The 18,564-nt window shown below is 45.5% G+C and overlaps 2 protein-coding genes across 2 annotated transcripts; both read left to right on the top strand.

The window, feature by feature from the left end:
* Positions 1–914: 914 nt before the first annotated feature.
* Positions 915–13,142, top strand: LOC308163439 (RNA-splicing ligase RtcB homolog). Its single transcript, XM_080537625.1, has 12 exons — positions 915–1,067; positions 1,369–1,447; positions 1,548–1,615; positions 1,737–1,836; positions 1,965–2,121; positions 4,270–4,426; positions 4,926–5,085; positions 7,193–7,368; positions 8,269–8,457; positions 8,760–8,870; positions 9,130–9,249; positions 11,027–13,142. Exons 1-12 carry the CDS (start codon positions 975–977, stop codon positions 11,132–11,134), a joined length of 1,518 nt encoding a protein of 505 aa, XP_080393751.1. The 5' UTR covers positions 915–974; the 3' UTR covers positions 11,135–13,142.
* Positions 13,143–13,348: 206 nt separating this feature from the next.
* Positions 13,349–15,999, top strand: LOC308164048 (lipid transferase CIDEB-like; the record flags this gene model as incomplete). The annotated part of the gene is made up of 3 exons (XM_080538209.1): positions 13,349–13,404; positions 15,096–15,210; positions 15,434–15,999. The coding sequence occupies 3 exons, from the start codon at positions 13,349–13,351 to the stop codon at positions 15,758–15,760; spliced, it is 498 nt and encodes a 165-aa protein (XP_080394335.1). The 3' UTR covers positions 15,761–15,999.
* Positions 16,000–18,564: the final 2,565 nt, after the last annotated feature.

Raw genomic sequence — 18,564 nt, 5'->3', positions numbered from 1 at the left:
ATGCTTGAATAAACATGCATAAGGAGAAACTGACCCGTGACAACTGTCAACCTTGATATGAGCCGTCTGGTGGCCGCCATGATTATGCTTTTATTGATGTAATCCTCTCTTTATCCACGAGATGGCGCTACAGAACGGTTTTTGTCCATTAAAGAATCGGATTGTTCTGAAAATCGGTACACATGGTCATGGAATTTGTCTCTAACAAGTTTGGGAAAAGCTCAGCGATCTATGAAATAAAAAATAAAAATAAAAATAAACGGAATAATTGCAAGGCATGCAAATCAAACGAATAATTTCATATTAAAACAGTTTTAAATCCAGGTCACTTGGTTCATCCTGAGACAGTAGTGTTCTCTGCTGCCTCTAGTGGATGGAAGAGAGAAGTACAACTCTGCTGGGTTTCAGTCACTCCTCTGCTTGAACACAAGACAGACCAGTAGGCCTTCCATGCACTCCCCTCTTCTGAGAACCACATCTACTGTAGAACCTTTTTACATGCACTCCCCTCTTCTGAGAACCACATCTACTGTAGAACCTTTTTGGTTCCGAGTAGACGCTATTAAAACAGTTCTAAATAAAGGTCACTTAGTTCAGCAAGTACATCAATGGGACTGGCGGGGTTGGGGTCAAATCACCAAGTCGCAAGAAGAGGGTTGATGATGATGAGTGGATGGCTTGAACCCCGTTTCATGTCTAATTATCATATCCATATAATTAGCATGTTGTTTGTGGTTCCATGAAGCAACCGACCAACCGATGGTCCGACTTTTATTGTGAAAAATGTCATGTCTTTTCTGGGATTACTCCCCGAATTTGACTTTATTGTGAAGAAGTCCTCATTTCCAGACGTCGTGTCCGTCGACCGGAAGTAGGTGGGCGGAGTCGTGCTATTTCAGCTCACGGAACACAGATCTGGGATCTGGCACTGGTGACATATCTGTGAAATATCCAACTTATGTTATAAGAGCAAAATGAGTCGAACTTACAACGACGAGTTACAGTATCTGGATAAGGTTGGCAAGAACACCTGGCGTATAAAGAAAGGGTTCGTCCCGAACATGCAGGTGAGAAGCTGCTAAACTAGGAATGAATTGATATCCATGTTAAGCTTTAAAACGAGCCAGCCGGTTAGCGGCACATGTGCATCACATCAGACGTGGACAGAATACGAGCTAGACAACTTCTACACGGTTGTATATGATAGGTTTTGCATTCTTCGTTTAAACTGGACGGTAGTTTTCTGCACCATTGTGCATCTTTTTATTATGACAAAAGCTGACTTGTCTTGACGGCTGGCCATGGCGGAGAGTAGACGCACCGTGTGACTTGGCAGCTGATATGAAACATCTGTGTCTCAACTGACAGGTGGAAGGACTGTTCTATGTCAACGATCCCCTTGAGAAACTGATGTTTGAGGAACTACGGAACGGTTGTCGAGGAGGAGGTAAACAAGACGACCACCCTGTCAAGACAAGAGCTGTTATGTTATCGTGTGTTTCTCTGTGTTTGTATTTGACTGATTGTTTTGTTTATTTCAAAACCAGGTTTCGGTGGGTTCCTCCCTGCCATGAAACAGATCGGGAACGTCGCAGCTCTGCCTGGAATAGTACACGTAAGTAGCGCTACTACGCAGCATTGAATTCGCTGGTGAAGATGGGTGCGACTGCTACTTGCTGGTTAATCATGTAAAGGTCGTGTTCTAATATCACTTCCAAATTCAATGTCATCCTCAGAAATCCATCGGCCTTCCGGATGTCCACTCTGGGTATGGATTCGCCATCGGAAACATGGCTGCCTTCGACATGAGCGACCCCAATTCTGTAGTGTCCCCAGGTACGTTGGTTTGTGACACACACACACACACATACACACACACACACAGACACACACACACACACAGACACACACACACACACAGTGTCCCTCGTGCCATCCTGTGTGTGCCTCTGGGTTCTGTGCAGGTGGCGTCGGTTTTGACATCAACTGCGGCGTGCGACTGCTGAGGACCAACCTGGACGAGGGGGACGTTCAGCCGGTGAAGGAGCAGCTGGCCCAGGCCTTGTTCGACCACATCCCCGTGGGGGTGGGCTCCAAGGGGGTCATCCCCATGAACGCCAAGTAAGCACCCACCGTTTAAACCAGGGGGAGGGGGCGGGGGGGGCAGAGCCCAAGGAGCTGTCAGGGAAGTCGTTCATTGCCCTGGCTGGCGGTAAATCCCTTAGCCTTCATTACCAGTTGCACCCAGCCTGTCTTGAGTGAGTCTTGCTTACACCACTGTTACATCAGTGGCCCGCTTCAAGGTGGGAGGGAAGGCTGTAGCTGTGTCCCCGATAGATAGACCCCAACCTTAGTCGCCACAAGTAGTTGTGTGTTTGTTGTGTGGACACATGGTAGTTGTGTGTTTGTTGTGTCTGGTGTTGACATGCCATGTGTGGCGTTGACCTGGGGGCCATTCCACTAAAGGTGGATCAGTATAGCGGCGATATAAATAAATGCGGCGCTCAGGCAACTCGAGATTGGAATTCAAGCCTCAGGTGATTCCTCGAACGAGGATCAGCCTTGTGTGATGAGTGTTCACAGAAGACAGGCTTACAAATCTTCGATATGGGCGCGTGCACGCAGACATAAAGAGCCCTGAAGAGTCGATCTGTCGAAATGAAGATACTCCACTCTGCAGGGGTACTACATTTGCGCAGCATTCCGAATTATTGATTTTTATGAAGACGGAAAAATAAGATGTAAAATAGTGCAATACTGCCGCAATTAACAAGGCGAGGGAAATGGTTTGGCAAGAAATTGCTGACCGATTAAATGCGTAGGTCATACTAGCCCCAGTTATTGTTATATGTTCATATTTTAATAAATGAATATTACTACTGTGGTGATATCAGCAGCAGGCTACCAATCGTCATAACGCCACAATGGCCTAGTGGTATCGACCGCTGCCACAGGATTTATTCATCATTTTTAGACGTGGTTCGAATCCCTCTTCAGACACACTTTTTACTGCATTTCGTTGTCTGAATCTAATCTAAAATCTCATCTAAAAAAGTATGTAGGCTATAAAATTATGGTGCAGGCTAATTTACAAGAACTGACACGATTACAATGGTGTTGGAAGCCTTTGCATGAAATCTTCGGTTAAATGTAAAAAAAACAAAAAACTTAGTCAAGTCTCGAACTCGCAACCTTTGGAACCCCAACCGACTGCCTTAACCACTACGCCAGCCAGACCGCTGTGATGACAGCAATGCAAGTTGATAGACATACCTATTCATTTTATTTTATTTTTTACACTTTTTAATTTATGTATCCATCGATCTATCTATCTATCACACTTTCAAAATATCAAGTTATCTATCACACAATCAAACTATCTATTGATCGATCACACTTTCAAATTATCAAATTATCTATCTATCACACAGTCAAACTATCTAATCTATCTATCTTGTGTGAAGTGGGAACTAATATTTCCTAAAAGAGGAACTGTCGTTCGGGGTTTAGTTTCCGCCTGTGAGCCTTTTTTGACGCGCGTCTTACCATAGCCTGTGTTTTAGCCTGGTCGCGAGCAGGCTAATTATATCTGACTCAGAAGGAGCTCAACCAAGCAGCGAATTATTTGAGCCACATTGATGGCACCGAACGCAAGCTAACATTTTTGAGGCTTAGAACTTTATCGAGCTTCGTGGAATACCCCCCTGCTGTGTGTGGCGCTGACATGCCGTGTTGTGGTGTTGACATGCCGTGCGTGGTGTTGACATGCCGTGCGTGGTGTTGACATGCCGTGCGTGGTGTTGACATGCCGTGCGTGGTGTTGACATGCCGTGCGTGGTGTTGACATGCCGTGCGTGGTGTTGACATGCCGTGCGTGGTGTTGACATGCCGTGCGTGGTGTTGACATGCCGTGCGTGGTGTTGACATGCCGTGCGTGGTGTTGACATGCCGTGTGTGGTGTTGACATGCCGTGCGTGGTGTTGACATGCCGTGTTGTGGTGTTGACATGCCGTGCGTGGTGTTGACATGCCGTGTTGTGGTGTTGACATGCCGTGTGTGGTGTTGACATGCCGTGTGTGGTGTTGACATGCCGTGTGTGGTGTTGACATGCCGTGTGTGGTGTTGACATCCCGTGCGTGGTGTTGACATGCCGTGCGTGGTGTTGACATGCCGTGCGTGGTGTTGACATGCCGTGCGTGGTGTTGACATGCCGTGCGTGGTGTTGACATGCCGTGTGGTGGTGTTGACATGCCGTGTGTGATGCTGCAGGGACCTGGAGGAGGCCCTGGAGATGGGGGTGGATTGGTCCCTGAGGGAGGGCTACGCCTGGGCCGAGGACAAGGAGCACTGCGAGGAGTACGGCCGCATGCTCCAGGCCGACCCCAACAAGGTCTCCTCCAAGGCCAAGAAGAGGGGCCTGCCTCAGGTACCACCTCCTCCACAACCCACCTCACACCTTATAACACCTCCACAACCCACCTCACACCTTATAACACCTCCACAATCCACCTCACACCGTATAACACCTCCACAACCCACCTCATAACAGCTCCACAACCCACCTCACACCTTATAACACCTCCACAATCCACCTCACACCTTATACACACAAGGTGCCTCAGGTAACACCTCTACAACCCACCTCACACCTTATAACACCTCCACAACCCACCTCACACCTTATAACACCTCCACAACCCACCTCACACCTTATAACACCTCCACAACCCACCTCACACCTTATAACACCTCCACAACCCACCTCACACCTTATACACACAAGGGCCTAAACCTGTGCACATTGGAATATACGACACCCTATACCGTCGCTACCGATGAACTGTCTACACGTTCCACACTGCGTTCTCCTACAAACGCTGTGCCCCCCCCCCCCACCCCCACCCCCACCCCTTCGTCTCGTCCAGCTGGGAACGTTAGGGGCGGGGAACCACTACGCCGAGATCCAGGTGGTGGAGGAGATCTACGACGACTACGCTGCCAAGAAGATGGGCATCGACCACAAGGGCCAGGTGTGTGTGATGATCCACAGCGGCAGCAGAGGACTGGGGCACCAGGTGGCCACAGGTGAGCCCCCCCTCTTTCCTCCGCTAACATTTCCCATAATGCACGTGGCACCGTTGGGCATTCTTTCTTTCCCCTGCCAGCCCAGCGTACATTTTTCCAGAAAAGCGCACAATGTTGTCAGCCACGCTGGTCTCGGTGCACGATGACGCTCTCCCATCCCGGTTAAGGGGACCCAGGATATATTCAGGGTATCCGCGGTGTCTTGAAAAGTATTAAAAGTTGATAAAAAGTCTTATCACGATTTTATGAGGTCTTGAATTTTGTTGGTATTTTTCTGAATTAGACTCTGTCCAAAGAGTTTGAGTCCTAATTTTTTTGGGTAAAAGTTCGTGAATTTATTAGTTTTATTAAAAAACTAACGGAAATTCTGTTGTATGATAGTGGTCTAGTCTATTGCAAACTAAAACTGTTAAGTTAAAGGTGTCACTGATGTAAACGGTTACAGCTTGAAGTGGCGGTGAGGTCTGGAAAGATATTGACAAGGTCTTTAAAAAGTCTTAGAGAGGTATTGAAATAAACCTCAAGATTCTCCCAGAAGTATATACCCTGGTATGTGTGTGTGTGTGCGCGTGTGCGTGTGTGCGTGTGTGTGATCATGCCCACACAGTTTGTGTGTGTGTGTGTGTGTGTGTGTGTGTGTGTCATCGTCATCATGCCTACACAGTGTGTGTGTGTGTGTGTGTGTGTGTGTGTGTCTTCATGCCCACACAGTTTGTGTGTGTGTAGCGTGCGTGTGTGTGTGTCATCATGCCCACACAGTTTGTGTGTGTGTGTGTGTGTGTGTGTGTGGGTGTGTATGTGTATGTGTTACTTACCATCTTATCCTATCTTAGTACTACCTCTACTATACTACTTTTTCAAAACATATAAATAATAATTCAACACATCACACCATTCAAAGTGGAGGAGGGGTCAAGCTGTCAATCAGAGGGTGAGGGACCCAAGTCTCAGACACAGGAAGTCTATCTCCTCAGCCAAATCTGGAACCCCGGAAACGACTTCCTGTTTCTGCCTTTTCCTTGGAGGCTCCACCTCCTCCTCCTCCTCCTCCATAAGTCTGGCCTTCCTCTTCTTCAGCAATGCTACTGAACGAATGATGGCCTCTCTATCTCTCTGGTGGTCACTCAAAGCCCTGGACATCATTCCCTTGTAGATGTGGACCAGACTACCCATATCCTGCTCAGAAAGGTTGTGGTCGTGCATGATCTGGTAGCAGTGGTGCTGGAGCACGGTCATGTTGTGTCTGAACCGCTGCTCCCAGTTCAGCCAGGTGTCCCAGGGTGGGAGACCAGGGGCGGCTGCCTGCACAGGTGTGTGAGGCTGAGGAGAGAGAGGCTGTAGAAGAAGTCATGATACATTTCTGAATAATTCTTGTTACAATGTAATTTCTTCACAAATTATGCAGTTTTACAAATACTTAGAGAGTTGTAGAGAGTTTTGGGCGAGAGAGAGGTACTCACTGGAGATGTGAGCCGAGGCTTGGTTGCACACCTGCCTCCCTCCCCTGCACCAGAGAGCACCTGGAGTGTGGCAGAACGGTCAACTTGTTGAGTATGGACGCTCATTTTTGAAAAATTTGGAATTTTAGCTTGTAGAAATAAGTCACAGGTCTAGTCTTGGGGTTGTAGCCACCAAAACTGAATTCCATTCAACATTGCTGCCTATCAAGTATCAACCAAACATTCTAATCTCAAACATTCTGCTGAAGTTGCTAGGATTGATTGTGACATCAACATATTCAAAAGTAATTGCATCTTTATAATTCTTAGTTTCTATGGCAATGAGTCAAATGTGTATATTTTCAAATCATATTTCAGCAACCAAACATTCTAAATTCAGAGATTCTAAATGATTGTGATGGCATGTGTGTGCATGTGTGTATGTGTGTATTATTGTTTTAGGTTAATTGCAGTTAACTTCTTGTTCTTGGGTCAATTTATGTGGCTGTTATTTCAAACTGAAATAATATGAACTGATGTTGTTGTTGTTCATCTCAAAACAGCGTGCCTGGGCTGTGTTCATAAACTAGTAACATATTTACCCCGGGGTTGTAAGCGTGAGGAGTTTTTTTAACGGGGGGATATTTCTGGACGCCTACATTTTGTAGACGCCCTTGTTGCCATGGAGAAGGCCATGAAGCGGGACAAGATTGCGGTGAACGACCGCCAGCTGGCCTGCGCTCGCATCACGTCGGAGGAGGGCCAGGACTACCTGAAGGGCATGGCCGCCGCCGGCAACTACGCCTGGGTCAACCGCTCCTCCATGACCTTCCTCACCAGACAGGTACAGCAGACGATGGGGGGGCCGTGGTCGATGGAGGGTCGATTCTGGGATGTGACGTCCACGGGGGAAAGGGGCGGGCAGCGCTACCAGAAAACGGAGCCGATCAGGAAACAATAATAATAATAATAATAATACTACATTAGACTTATATAGCACTTTTCTAGACACTCAAAGACGCTTTACAAACTGAAAAGATCGAGTAGTAATAATAAAAAGAAACAAAAAATGTAATAAAATAATGTATAGGGGCCTAATTAAGGTAGTGCTGGGGACACATGGGAAGGGGAGGGGGAGAGGGTTAACTGGTGAAGGTGAGCTGGAAGAGGTGGGTTTTGAGGGCCTGTTTAAATGTTGGCAGGGTGTTGGCCTGAGAGGAGAAATGAGAGGAGCCACCCGGTGTCGTTCACGTATTAATATCAGAGTCAGAATCGCTTTTACATCTCACTGTACATCTCACTGTACACAGGTAAAATTCTTTCGCTTTGGTTCCTCAACATTGGCATTGCAGCATTCAGATACAAAATCACTATAATAATAATAATAATAATAATAATAATAAGTAAAATAAGTAATCCTACAGTAATAAAGTAATGAAGTGAATATCTCTGGTAGAAGTTGCTGGGACTTCCTGGCCTGACGTCATATCCCAGAGTCTACCTTTAATGACCCAAAAATGTAAAAAGCTAGAATACCAAGATGCACCCGTTAGCACTCACAGGTCAAAAGCAGACATTTTAGACGCCGACGAAAAAAGCCAATGTCTATCCGCGCGAGTTGAAACGTGTCAGAAGTGTACAGCACACACTACATATGTACTCAGAGGTCTGAGGTGGTCATCGCCGTGGGTGTGTCGGTGTAACATCTCCTTGGTGCGGTTGTTGGTCCTCCCGTCCCCCTCAGGCCTTCGCCAAGGTGTTCACCACCACGCCCGACGACCTGGACATGCACGTCATCTACGACGTGTCCCACAACATCGCCAAGGTGGAGGAGCACATGGTGGACGGCCGGCAGAAGACCCTCTTGGTGCACCGCAAGGGCTCCACCCGGGCCTTCCCCCCGCACCACCCCCTCATCGCCGTCGACTACCAGGTACCGGCAACTACTACAGTCACCTGACACCTCTAGAGAATAGTCTAGAATAGTCGCTAGGTAGGCCAGGTGTTCTAGTGCTGTGGAATAGTCTAGAATGGTCGCTAGGTAAGGATGTTCTAGTGCTGTGGAATAGTCTAGAATGGTCGCTAGGTAAGGATGTTCTAGAACATCCTGGGATGCTGCAGAGCTTGGTTAAGTCATTGCTTAATTTGTGAGCAACATTTGAAAAACAATGTTTACGTTATACTCGCCAAAACCGTATCAACTAAACCTCAGTCTCTGTTTCTATCTGCCGCCAGCTCACAGGGCAGCCTGTGTTGATCGGGGGGACTATGGGCACCTGCAGCTATGTGTTGACAGGCACAGAACAGGGCATGACTGAGACCTTTGGCACCACCTGCCATGGCGCGGTAAGCATCACCCAAGGCCTCTACGCCTCTCTCTCTCTCTCTCTATCTATTCTTTCCGACGAATCAATCAGTTATTCACCGCATCACCCTTTGATCGGCCGATGTTGAACATGTTGCTTGCTAGAGTTCCCAATAGCCACTGTCAATCGTTTTCAACCTAACAAAACGTTTTTTCACCATTTACTTCTGACCTATTTACCCATCACAAGAACTAAAAGGTTGTGTGTACGAGTGGTTCAACTCACCGTTGTGCTTTCAGGGTCGTGCCCTGTCACGGGCCAAAGCCCGCAGGAACTTTGACTTCCAGGACGTGTTGGACAAGCTGGCAGACAAGGGCATCGCCATCCGGGTGGCCTCGCCCAAACTGGTCATGGAGGAGGTAGGCAGGAGAAACCAGACAGTTATTTAAGCAATATCACACGAGAGGGAGTGCTGTTATACTGAATATCAGCACGGCTGTGATTCGGCCGCGGGCCGAGCACCGAAGACAATCACAGCCGTGCTGATATTCAGTATAACAGCACGACCTCAAGTGTGATATTGCTTTTATACAACAGTTCTACAGCACCATTTATTAGTTAACAGTAATAAGCGACAACAGATTATGATTTGTTTGTTTATTTAATCATTTATTTTGGCTCCGCCAACAAAAAATAGTTCTGCAACTGAACTTCAACTGGAAGTTTCCCATTCCAATAAAGCCCTTTGAATTGTAAATAGTAATTGTAAACATGTTTTATTGTAGTACTAGATACTAACCTGAAAGAACTGAATTGGCCTTTAGAGCTGGGTTTCCGTTAACCGGCAATTACCGGTCTTTGTCCGGTAAATTTTGTTGAAGTCCGACATATTGAAAAGTCGTCGGACATATTGTCCGGTGAAAATAATTCCCTTTGAATACAATTCGCTAAAGTTCACATTCTGATTCCTTCTATTTTAAAAAAGACGAATATATAGGCTATGTATTTCTTTTATTATGATATGATTTGACACCGGCATGATGATGACTCCTAATGTGTAGGCCGGCCTATGCGAAACAGCGCACAGGTGCCACATGGGATTGATGCCAGATGGGATTACAGTTTAACCAGTCTATTACCGCTTAAACACAGTAGCCCATTCGGCGGTAACCCATGCCTATCTGGCAACCCTGCCAACCCGTCCACCATAGTAATACGGTTTCTTGATTTCCCATCTATGGGTGCGTTCGTAAACACGCTCTGGAAATCCGATCAGCACTCGCGGAACGCCTCTCGTCCAATCGAACGACTCGGTCGCTCTGTGACATCGAAGCCAGCGTGCGCTCCGGCGCTCTCAGAGCGTGTTTACGAACGCACCCCTAGAAGTTTCTAGCCAGCTAGCTGAAGCTGCTACACACACTAGAGCCATGGCGACCGAACGGCAAGTTAAACAACATACTATAAAAGTGACATTGTTTTACTCATTACTCATACATTTGTTGTCATTCAGTTATACAGTTATGTTCTTCCCATTGTCATACTCCCGAGCTAAACGAAATGCCTTCCCAACCAGCGAGACTTATAGAAATGACGTTGTTTTATTGATTTAAAAAAAAAGGGTAAAACTGGAAAGAGAAAATAGAAAACTCACATCCCAAACAATTTAACAAACTTCAGTTAACGTAATGTGGAGTCCGTTCATTGATCGATGCTGTCTGTTCAGTTCCCAGTGAGGCGCCTGTTCAGCGCTGGACCCGTTCAGCGCTGGATTTGACGCATGGCATAGCGCGCATCCGTCAAATCATGTTATATTATTATATATTATATAGCTCGCATCTAATTGTATCGGATGAGAAATAGACATTAAATGGCATATATAGGCCGCTACACAACAGTAATCACCGCGACAAACAGCTATATTAGATTTGGAAGAAAAAAAATATGATTTTGCAAAAAAAAAAAAATATTATATTTTAATATGATGACCGGAATATATCACGTTTGTCCGGTAAATCGAATTCTTCCCGGACACGATGTCCGACGGCAAATTTTTCTAACGGAAACCCTGCTTTAGAGTCTTAAATAAAGATTTACCTATGGAATAACCCTTTTAGAATCATAGCAGTCTTGTATTCCAGTACTACCAGACTCTATTTGGTGATGAATAGGGACTAATGGTGTTTTCTGTGTTTCCAGGCACCTCAGTCGTACAAAGATGTGACAGATGTCGTCAACACTTGCCATGACGCTGGAATTAGCAAGAAGGCCATCAAACTACGACCCATCGCCGTCATCAAGGGCTAAGGTGCTCGGCTCCGTTAATGACACTGTTAGCACTTCACCCAGGAAGCGCATGAGCAAATCATGAAGGAAGTGAACTGTCGGCACGAGGAACGACAGGGGGAACTGTCTGCCTGCGGAGCCTGCACAGACTGACCTCATAAGCAGCTTTTAGCTTATGACGTATGATTTCGACACAATTGACAGTTGGTACATTGATCAATCAAATTAGATGGGGGAAAGAGAAAGTCCGTAATATTTTAATTGATCTTCCTAAGACGTTTGAGTGGCGTAGGTTTTTGTTTGTTTTCCTCCTTTATGCCGATAGCAGTGGAATGGGACTTTTGGGGTTAAGCTACAAAACAGGTAATAAAAGAAAGAGCACCTATGATTCATTGCATCAAATGATAAGTTGTTGCTTTTTGTTATATTTCTTAAATAATGTTATTTTTAACTGTCCGTGTACCACTTTTCATTACACTTGACAGCTTTGCAGAATCATATTGTTAGCCTCGTAGCATAATTGCCTAGGTCATACTTCACTTGTGGTCAGCCGAGCCATCTTTGTATGTAGTGTCAAAAATGCCTGTCAAAGAGATGACTTGAGCAGATAGTGATTTTGGAATGTAACAAGCATTCTGATAGGCTGACGGCATTGGCAATAACGCACAGTGAATCAGCGGTGTTAGGAGAGTAGAGTTAGGCAGATCTCAATTTGGCCAAAATATGACAGGCCCGGGGTGGCTAATCGGGAGGATCTGGAGTTTTCCCGGTGGGCCGGTCTGGTTTTGGGCCGGTCTGGGCCGGTTTTCAGTCATGGTAGTACTTGCAAGCCGATACCGTTCTGGGCGGCTGGGCCGGTACCATTCTGGGCCGATACCATATAAATAGGGTGACCAGATGTCCCCCTTTGCGCGGCCACGGGGCCAGTGTCCATCTAAGCGCCGCAACAAAGCGCCGCAACCAAGCGCTGACATGTTCAGTTGCAGCAGAACGTCCAGATTCTATGGAACGTCTTCAGCCTATCAGGAAACAGCATTCATGTTCCCATGGCAACGGCCCCACGTGGATATAGGGAGCTGGCTGCTTGTGCGAACCACCCGCTGACTCAAAGGGCTCGTAAAGTGAAACTTATTGTGTCAACAATATCTAGTATCAAGTACCCACTCGATATAACAAACAACAGTTTAACGATCACTAAATACTTATCATTTGTGGATTGGGTTCACTGTTCTCGTTTGCCGTAGGCTACTGGTAAGTGACCACTTTACTTGTAAACATACTTTTGTTTTAGGATGGGTTCAAAATCAAGGACTGTGTGTTCATCTATTTATGTGTTTTTAGCATGTTCATGTTCTCAGCATGTTGTGCGATGTTATAAAAACGTAGTTAGACGTTCGTAGCGATGTACCACTGTTAGCCGCTAGCTGTTAACAGCGTTTGTTGCTGCAGCAGAGTGATTTTTCTCCCAGTCTCTGTCTGAGGTGCACCAACATTCAAATACTTGTGTCGTCCTAAAAAAAAAATCCGATTTAAAAAGCATTTGAAAGCTTACAATCTGTAGTTTCAGGCTATGTAAAACACTGAAAAATGACTTGGGCAATTGGTTTATCCTTAACCAGCTGTTATCACTGTCATTGTCTGAATGAGTGCAGAGTTGTGTTTTATGTTTTCGTCTAGTGTGTGCGCGCGTTAGCCTTGATAGCTATGTCAATGCATTTGTGTTGCAAATGGGAGGCAAGTTAGCTAACTAGATAGCCTACATACTCAATCATCTACAGGCCTAACACTGTCAGGCTACTTTTCTTTATTAATATACTAGCCTAAATTGATACTGCACTTTGACTTCACTTTCTGCTCCATACAGATACTTTATTGTGAGGTTCACATTCAAATAAAATATATTTGTTATATATTTGTTATGTTTTTATCTGCATAGTCTATTATTGGATGCTACTGAATAAACCAAACAGAATAGGAAACAGAATGGAAATGCATATATATTTAAAAAATTGGATAGACATCGCTCTCAACTCGGCCAGGGGAAGCGGATGCTACTAGGGGCACCTAAAGTTCGGTCCGGGCCTGTTGAGAGGGTGTCCCACATTGTCCCACACAAACATACTCCTTGTCCCACATTTGGTTTGTTGGGACCTGGTTACCCTAGTAGTGTCCAGCAAGGGATTGCTGCTATCACAGTAGAAGGCACAGGTGAGCTGTTGTACCAGTGTGGGAACAATGAAGCAAACCCATGACATAGCATCCTGTAAATGTAGAGAAGACTGTAGAGAACAGTGAGTCCGCTATTACAGACTCATGGTGCTTTTCCATCAGCAGCCCGCGTTAGTGCAGGGTTAGATCAGTTCGAGGTCAGGTCGGGTCACTTTGATCTGTTCTGGTTTTCCATTATACACAAACCGACCCGGACTAGTAGGAGGAGTAGACGATAGTAGGCGGAGTTACTCGTCACACGCAGCCTGGCAAAAAGCTTCCGGGTGTACACAGCAACAGCCGTGATTTTTGGGGAGAGAAAGAGAAAGAGAGAGAGGAAGCTATGTACACATAATAAAGTCATGTTTTTTGAACCCTTAAAACCACTGCCTTCACTTGTCTGCTGTATGAACTGTAGTATCATCATTGGGAAACGCCGACAAGATGCGAATCTACCGGCATTTGACTCATGACACAGCCGGTGTTATTCACAGACAAACACGGTGCCGTTTGCGGGTTAATAACTTCGGTTTACCGGGGGTTAGGATAACAATTCAAACGTGTCCGTAAAGAGGAGAAGCCAGGGAATTCAAACGTTTTTGAATGGAGTCGATCCTCCACTCCTATCACCGTGGACACAGCGCGGAGCGAATTCCCTGTTAAAACCGGCATTTGACTCATGAGTGAACGGCGAACTCCCGGTTCATCGAGTTTACGGTTAAAAGCATAACTTCTCGGGGTGTCAGCGCGGTGGTTAAGGGCTCAAAATGACCGTAGACAGAGGGTGAAGTTAGCAAAGGAGTATTGTGTTTGTAACACCTCCACAGCCGGTGTTATTCACGGACAAAGCCGGTGCATAATAGCGATTTTTGTGTTGTGCTTGTTGTAAATAAAAGTTATATGATTCATTGAAATGACATTAAACTAAGATAATACGATGGTCAGCATAATTTTCTGAATCTTTATTAATAAGCTATTACAGAAAATGTAGTGACATTTTCCTAGAGTGAATGTGGTATTTCAAGATGGCGGTTAGTGAAGAAATAATATGGGATGGGACATGGGATGACGATTTTCCATTGACCAATCAACGGTGTGCAGCGTCACACGTCACACGCAGCCTGGCAAAGAGACCCGGATATGAAATTTTAGACCCTGCTCTGATGTGGAGCTAAAGAAGCGAGCTGACCTGGGACCGAAGCGACCTGGAACGACGAATGGAAAAGGGGAACGAAGCGGGCTGACCCGGGTCAGCACCAGGTCAGCACCGTAGTGGAAAAGCGGCTTCAAATACCACGGTTGTAATTACATGATTTTAATATAGGCTACTGTAATCGGTTGTGAACTAAAGTGGGCCGGTCTGAGGCATGAAACTCCAGAGCTGAAAATGAGTCCCACTCCGACCCTGGGACCATCTATATGAGGGTTTGTTTTTGTTCTATAATTAGTGAGTCATTAAGATAGCTTTGTACATCTACAGTCTGCGGTAAAGTGTCTAGCTGTCTTACTACGGCAATGTCAATGTGTCAACGCTGTGGGACCCCATCAGTGCACATGGTCAAGTTTAGACCATTGGAAGGGCAGCCAATAGGGCACATCCTCTAATTTCGCCACTCAAAAGGGCATTTTTGCCACTCAAAAGGGCACTTAAGCGAGACGTTTTTCTACCGTGGGGGCACCAGGAGGGGCGGTCGCCCCCCCTGCCCCCCCCTGAGTCCGCCAGTGATCTGTGTCATCAGGTCTGAAAATCATCTTCACTCTTCCTCTTCCACAGGTCCGTGTCCAGGCGTGTGTGGTCGGCTCCCCAACGGCCGTTCAGAGTGGTCACCCAAGACAGGGAGACCAGGAAGGGCGTCACAGCCGGCACTCTGGAGGAGCTGAGAGACAGAGAGAGAGAGAGAGAGAGAGAGAGAGAGAGAGAGAGCGAGAGAGAGAGAGAGAGAGAGAGAGAGAGAGAGAGAGAGAGAGAGAGAGACTTGATGCAAAACACAATGATTATGAAAATTAAGAGATATTGAGGAGAAAAAACCAAACACATAATACAGATTTGACTTCATACTCACTTAGTTGGACTGTTTCCTGAAAATATCCCTTGGCTTTCTGTCTGTCCAGGTGTGCGAGGCTCTGCTGCTGTCCCTGTCCACCATGTGTCTGTCCCTGGTGTGTGAGGAGGACGGGACTGAGGTGGACTCTGAGGACTTCTTCATGTCCCTGCCTGACAACACTGTCCTCATGGCCCTGGAGCCTTGCCAGACATGGAGACCCCCTGCTGTAGGTTGTCTGTGGCCCGATACTGTATCAATATTAGAGTATTTTGCTAATGTAGTCTCATCCCTAATCTGTGCATCTCAGTTTGCATGTACATTAGCCTGTCGTGACGTTAGAATTATAAGGTTCTATCTCCATTTTTGTCAACATTTAGTTTTGTACATAATCTGATCCATTAGGTGTTTATTAATGCATGTGTGGTGTTATTTTTTTAAATGTTGACATTTTTGAGTTAGTAATTCATGAAATACAAAGGTTCCATCTCACAAAACATAATGGAATGTAAAAACGTTGACGCTCAATATCTCTGAACTGCCCTAAACGGAGATAGAACCTTATAATTCTAAGCTCACGCTGTGTTAATTAGTTTTACGATTAATGTTTTGTATTTTATTGTGTTGTATATTTCATATATATTTAATGTAGCTTTGTAATCATACTAATAGTGTAGACAGGGAGCAAAAGACACCTTGGTCTCAGTTTTCCCTGGATAAATAAAGAAAAAAAAGAAAGAAAGAAGTGTGTGTGTGATCCATAAAGATCTCGACATGGAATTCTCTGCCTTACCGTCTAAACCAGTGGTTCTCAATCTTTTTTGGGCCAGCGCCCCCCTGTCCATTATCCAGGTCTCTTACCGCCCCCCATAAAAAAAATATGGCTTTTTTTCTTCCCTGAATATTCATGTTGACTAATATTCTGTGTTATATCATTTAAAAAGCATGTCACTGAATGCCAAATAATGGATTTGATTTAACTGGGCAGTTGGAATATCATTATCATTAGTTTACCAGAGAGCAGAAAAGCCATGTGAATGTGAATAAAAATGCTGTTTAATGCTGTTAAACAAACTCAGACAACATCAGAGAATACAAACAGACTGTTTTATGATGCTAATATTTATTAATTTTTTATTAGACTTTGTTAACACAGTTCCAAAGTTCAGAGCACTGCGCTCTGGGACCGCTCAGAGATGGGTGCTCTGACTGAAAAGACGGTTTGCCCGAGCGAACTGACCGTTTACGAATGTACCTGTAATAACACTGCTGACAGCTGATCAATCGCAAGCAGAGTAGTGGTTTCCTATAGCAACAAAAGACGCTGACAGCTGTTCGGAGTGCTTATGTGTTCGTTTCCAGGGCATTGTCGTGTATTCTTATTGGTTATGAATCAAACAACAGCTAGTGAGTTTAAGATGATTTAATCCGAGTTACAAACAGATTCATACATACACGTGTTGATCCTGGGGCCTGGTGACAAAAAGAGACCGCTTCCTCCCTTCCTCGCTGGTTTTCCCTAGTCCCCCAGATCCCTGCCCTCTTATGCAAATACAGTCACAGGTCATAGCCTATCACCTTATCTAGATGGTCATGAGGGCCGTCCCCTGTGATGTCACTGTGATGTCACCCTTCCGGGTGCCCGCTGGTGCGAACATGAAGGCTACAGAATAGCATGACCCCCTATCATACTATCTATGCATGTGTGTGGAAATATACGACACATCCCCCCTCGGACCACCCAGAGGGTGTTCCGAAACTAAACGACCACAAAACAAAAACAAAAACACAAAACCCCACAAACTAACTCAAAAAAAAAAAAAAAATTTTTTTTTTTTTTTTTTTTAAAATAAAATTAAAAATTAAAAAATAAACAACAACAGACAGAAAAACTACACCAACACACAACACAAGAAGCACAATAACACAGACCAACCCAGGACCAGTATTAGGAACCAAAGATATCATAAACAAAAAATAAAAAACAACCAATAATAAAAAGAATTTTGAAAATAACAATCACAATTAAACTAAACACAGTTCATCATGCACAAATCAATACAGAAACTTCCAACGACCGATGTTTTCTTTGTCCTTGAAGCGTCAGGGTCAGAGGTTACTAGCACTTGTACCCAGTTGGAGAACAGCCTTTACCGCTGTCTCAGATTGATAACACTTTCATAGTCAGGAGCTTTCCATTTTCGTTGCGCTAGGAACAGAACCTCTCTCCTAGCTTTGTATAACCACCACATCACTTCTCAACTGACCTCAATCACACGATATAGAAACAAACAAACAATACACAAATAATGACATTCAGTTATCATAACACATAATTCTCCAACAGTAAGCATAGGACAAAGGGAATGCATTAATGCATAGATCTTCACCTCAGGTGAGGACTAGTCTTCTGAAAAGTTCATTAACGTGGACTGAGTGACTGATTTTCCAAAAACAGTCAATGAGGCCCTGTCTCCTAAGAAAGTCAAAAATCATGTCTGCTATAATAGGTGCTCCTATCTTGGCAAAATAAGTTTCCCATGCCCCTAAGACCGTTTCCAGCCATGCTATCATCTGCTGTCCATTCCCGTCGTTCCCTTTGATCTGCTGCTTCACTACCCTATTCATAGTCTTTAATCTTTTCCTAACTGGTCGTCGTCCGTCAGTGTCATTGAGGTTAAGGCAGCCGCCTGGTCCCCTCCCACGCTGATCAAGGTCTGGGGAGTCGCCCTCAGCATCATCTGAAGCATGGTGCAGGCACTCGCCAGCATCCCCAGTAGCACAGGTGTCCAGGCTTTGGACACCCCCAGGCTGGACCTCCAGACTGTCAACACTCTCTGCTTCGTTGGTTTCTGGTTCATTGGCATCTGGACAGCTTTCCGCTGTCCCCTCGGTTTCAGGCACTGCCGGTAATGTCACTGGCTGTAACACTGGCATTGCCACTGGCTCTGGCAACACCACAGCATCTCCTCGTAGCTCCTCCTTCTCAGGTTCTCTGGGGACCTCGGCACCTGTTGGCACAACATCCTGCCTACTCTGTACATCCACCCCCCTGTCCACCACCCGTGGCCCTATTGGGGTAGGGATATGCCCAGACACCACTGGTGTACCCACTCTGATGTTGTTTCTCCAACAGACCCCACATTGACCTAAAGCATGGTCAATCTGTTCCATCAAATATGGACTCCAAAACCCATATTT

The sequence above is a fragment of the Nansenia antarctica genome (genome assembly GCF_963989245.1).
Source record: "Nansenia antarctica genome assembly, chromosome: 8".
Classification (NCBI taxonomy): domain Eukaryota; kingdom Metazoa; phylum Chordata; class Actinopteri; order Argentiniformes; family Microstomatidae; genus Nansenia; species Nansenia antarctica.
The sequence above is the reverse complement of the archived record's forward strand: the minus strand, read 5'-3'. Positions and strand labels throughout refer to the sequence as shown.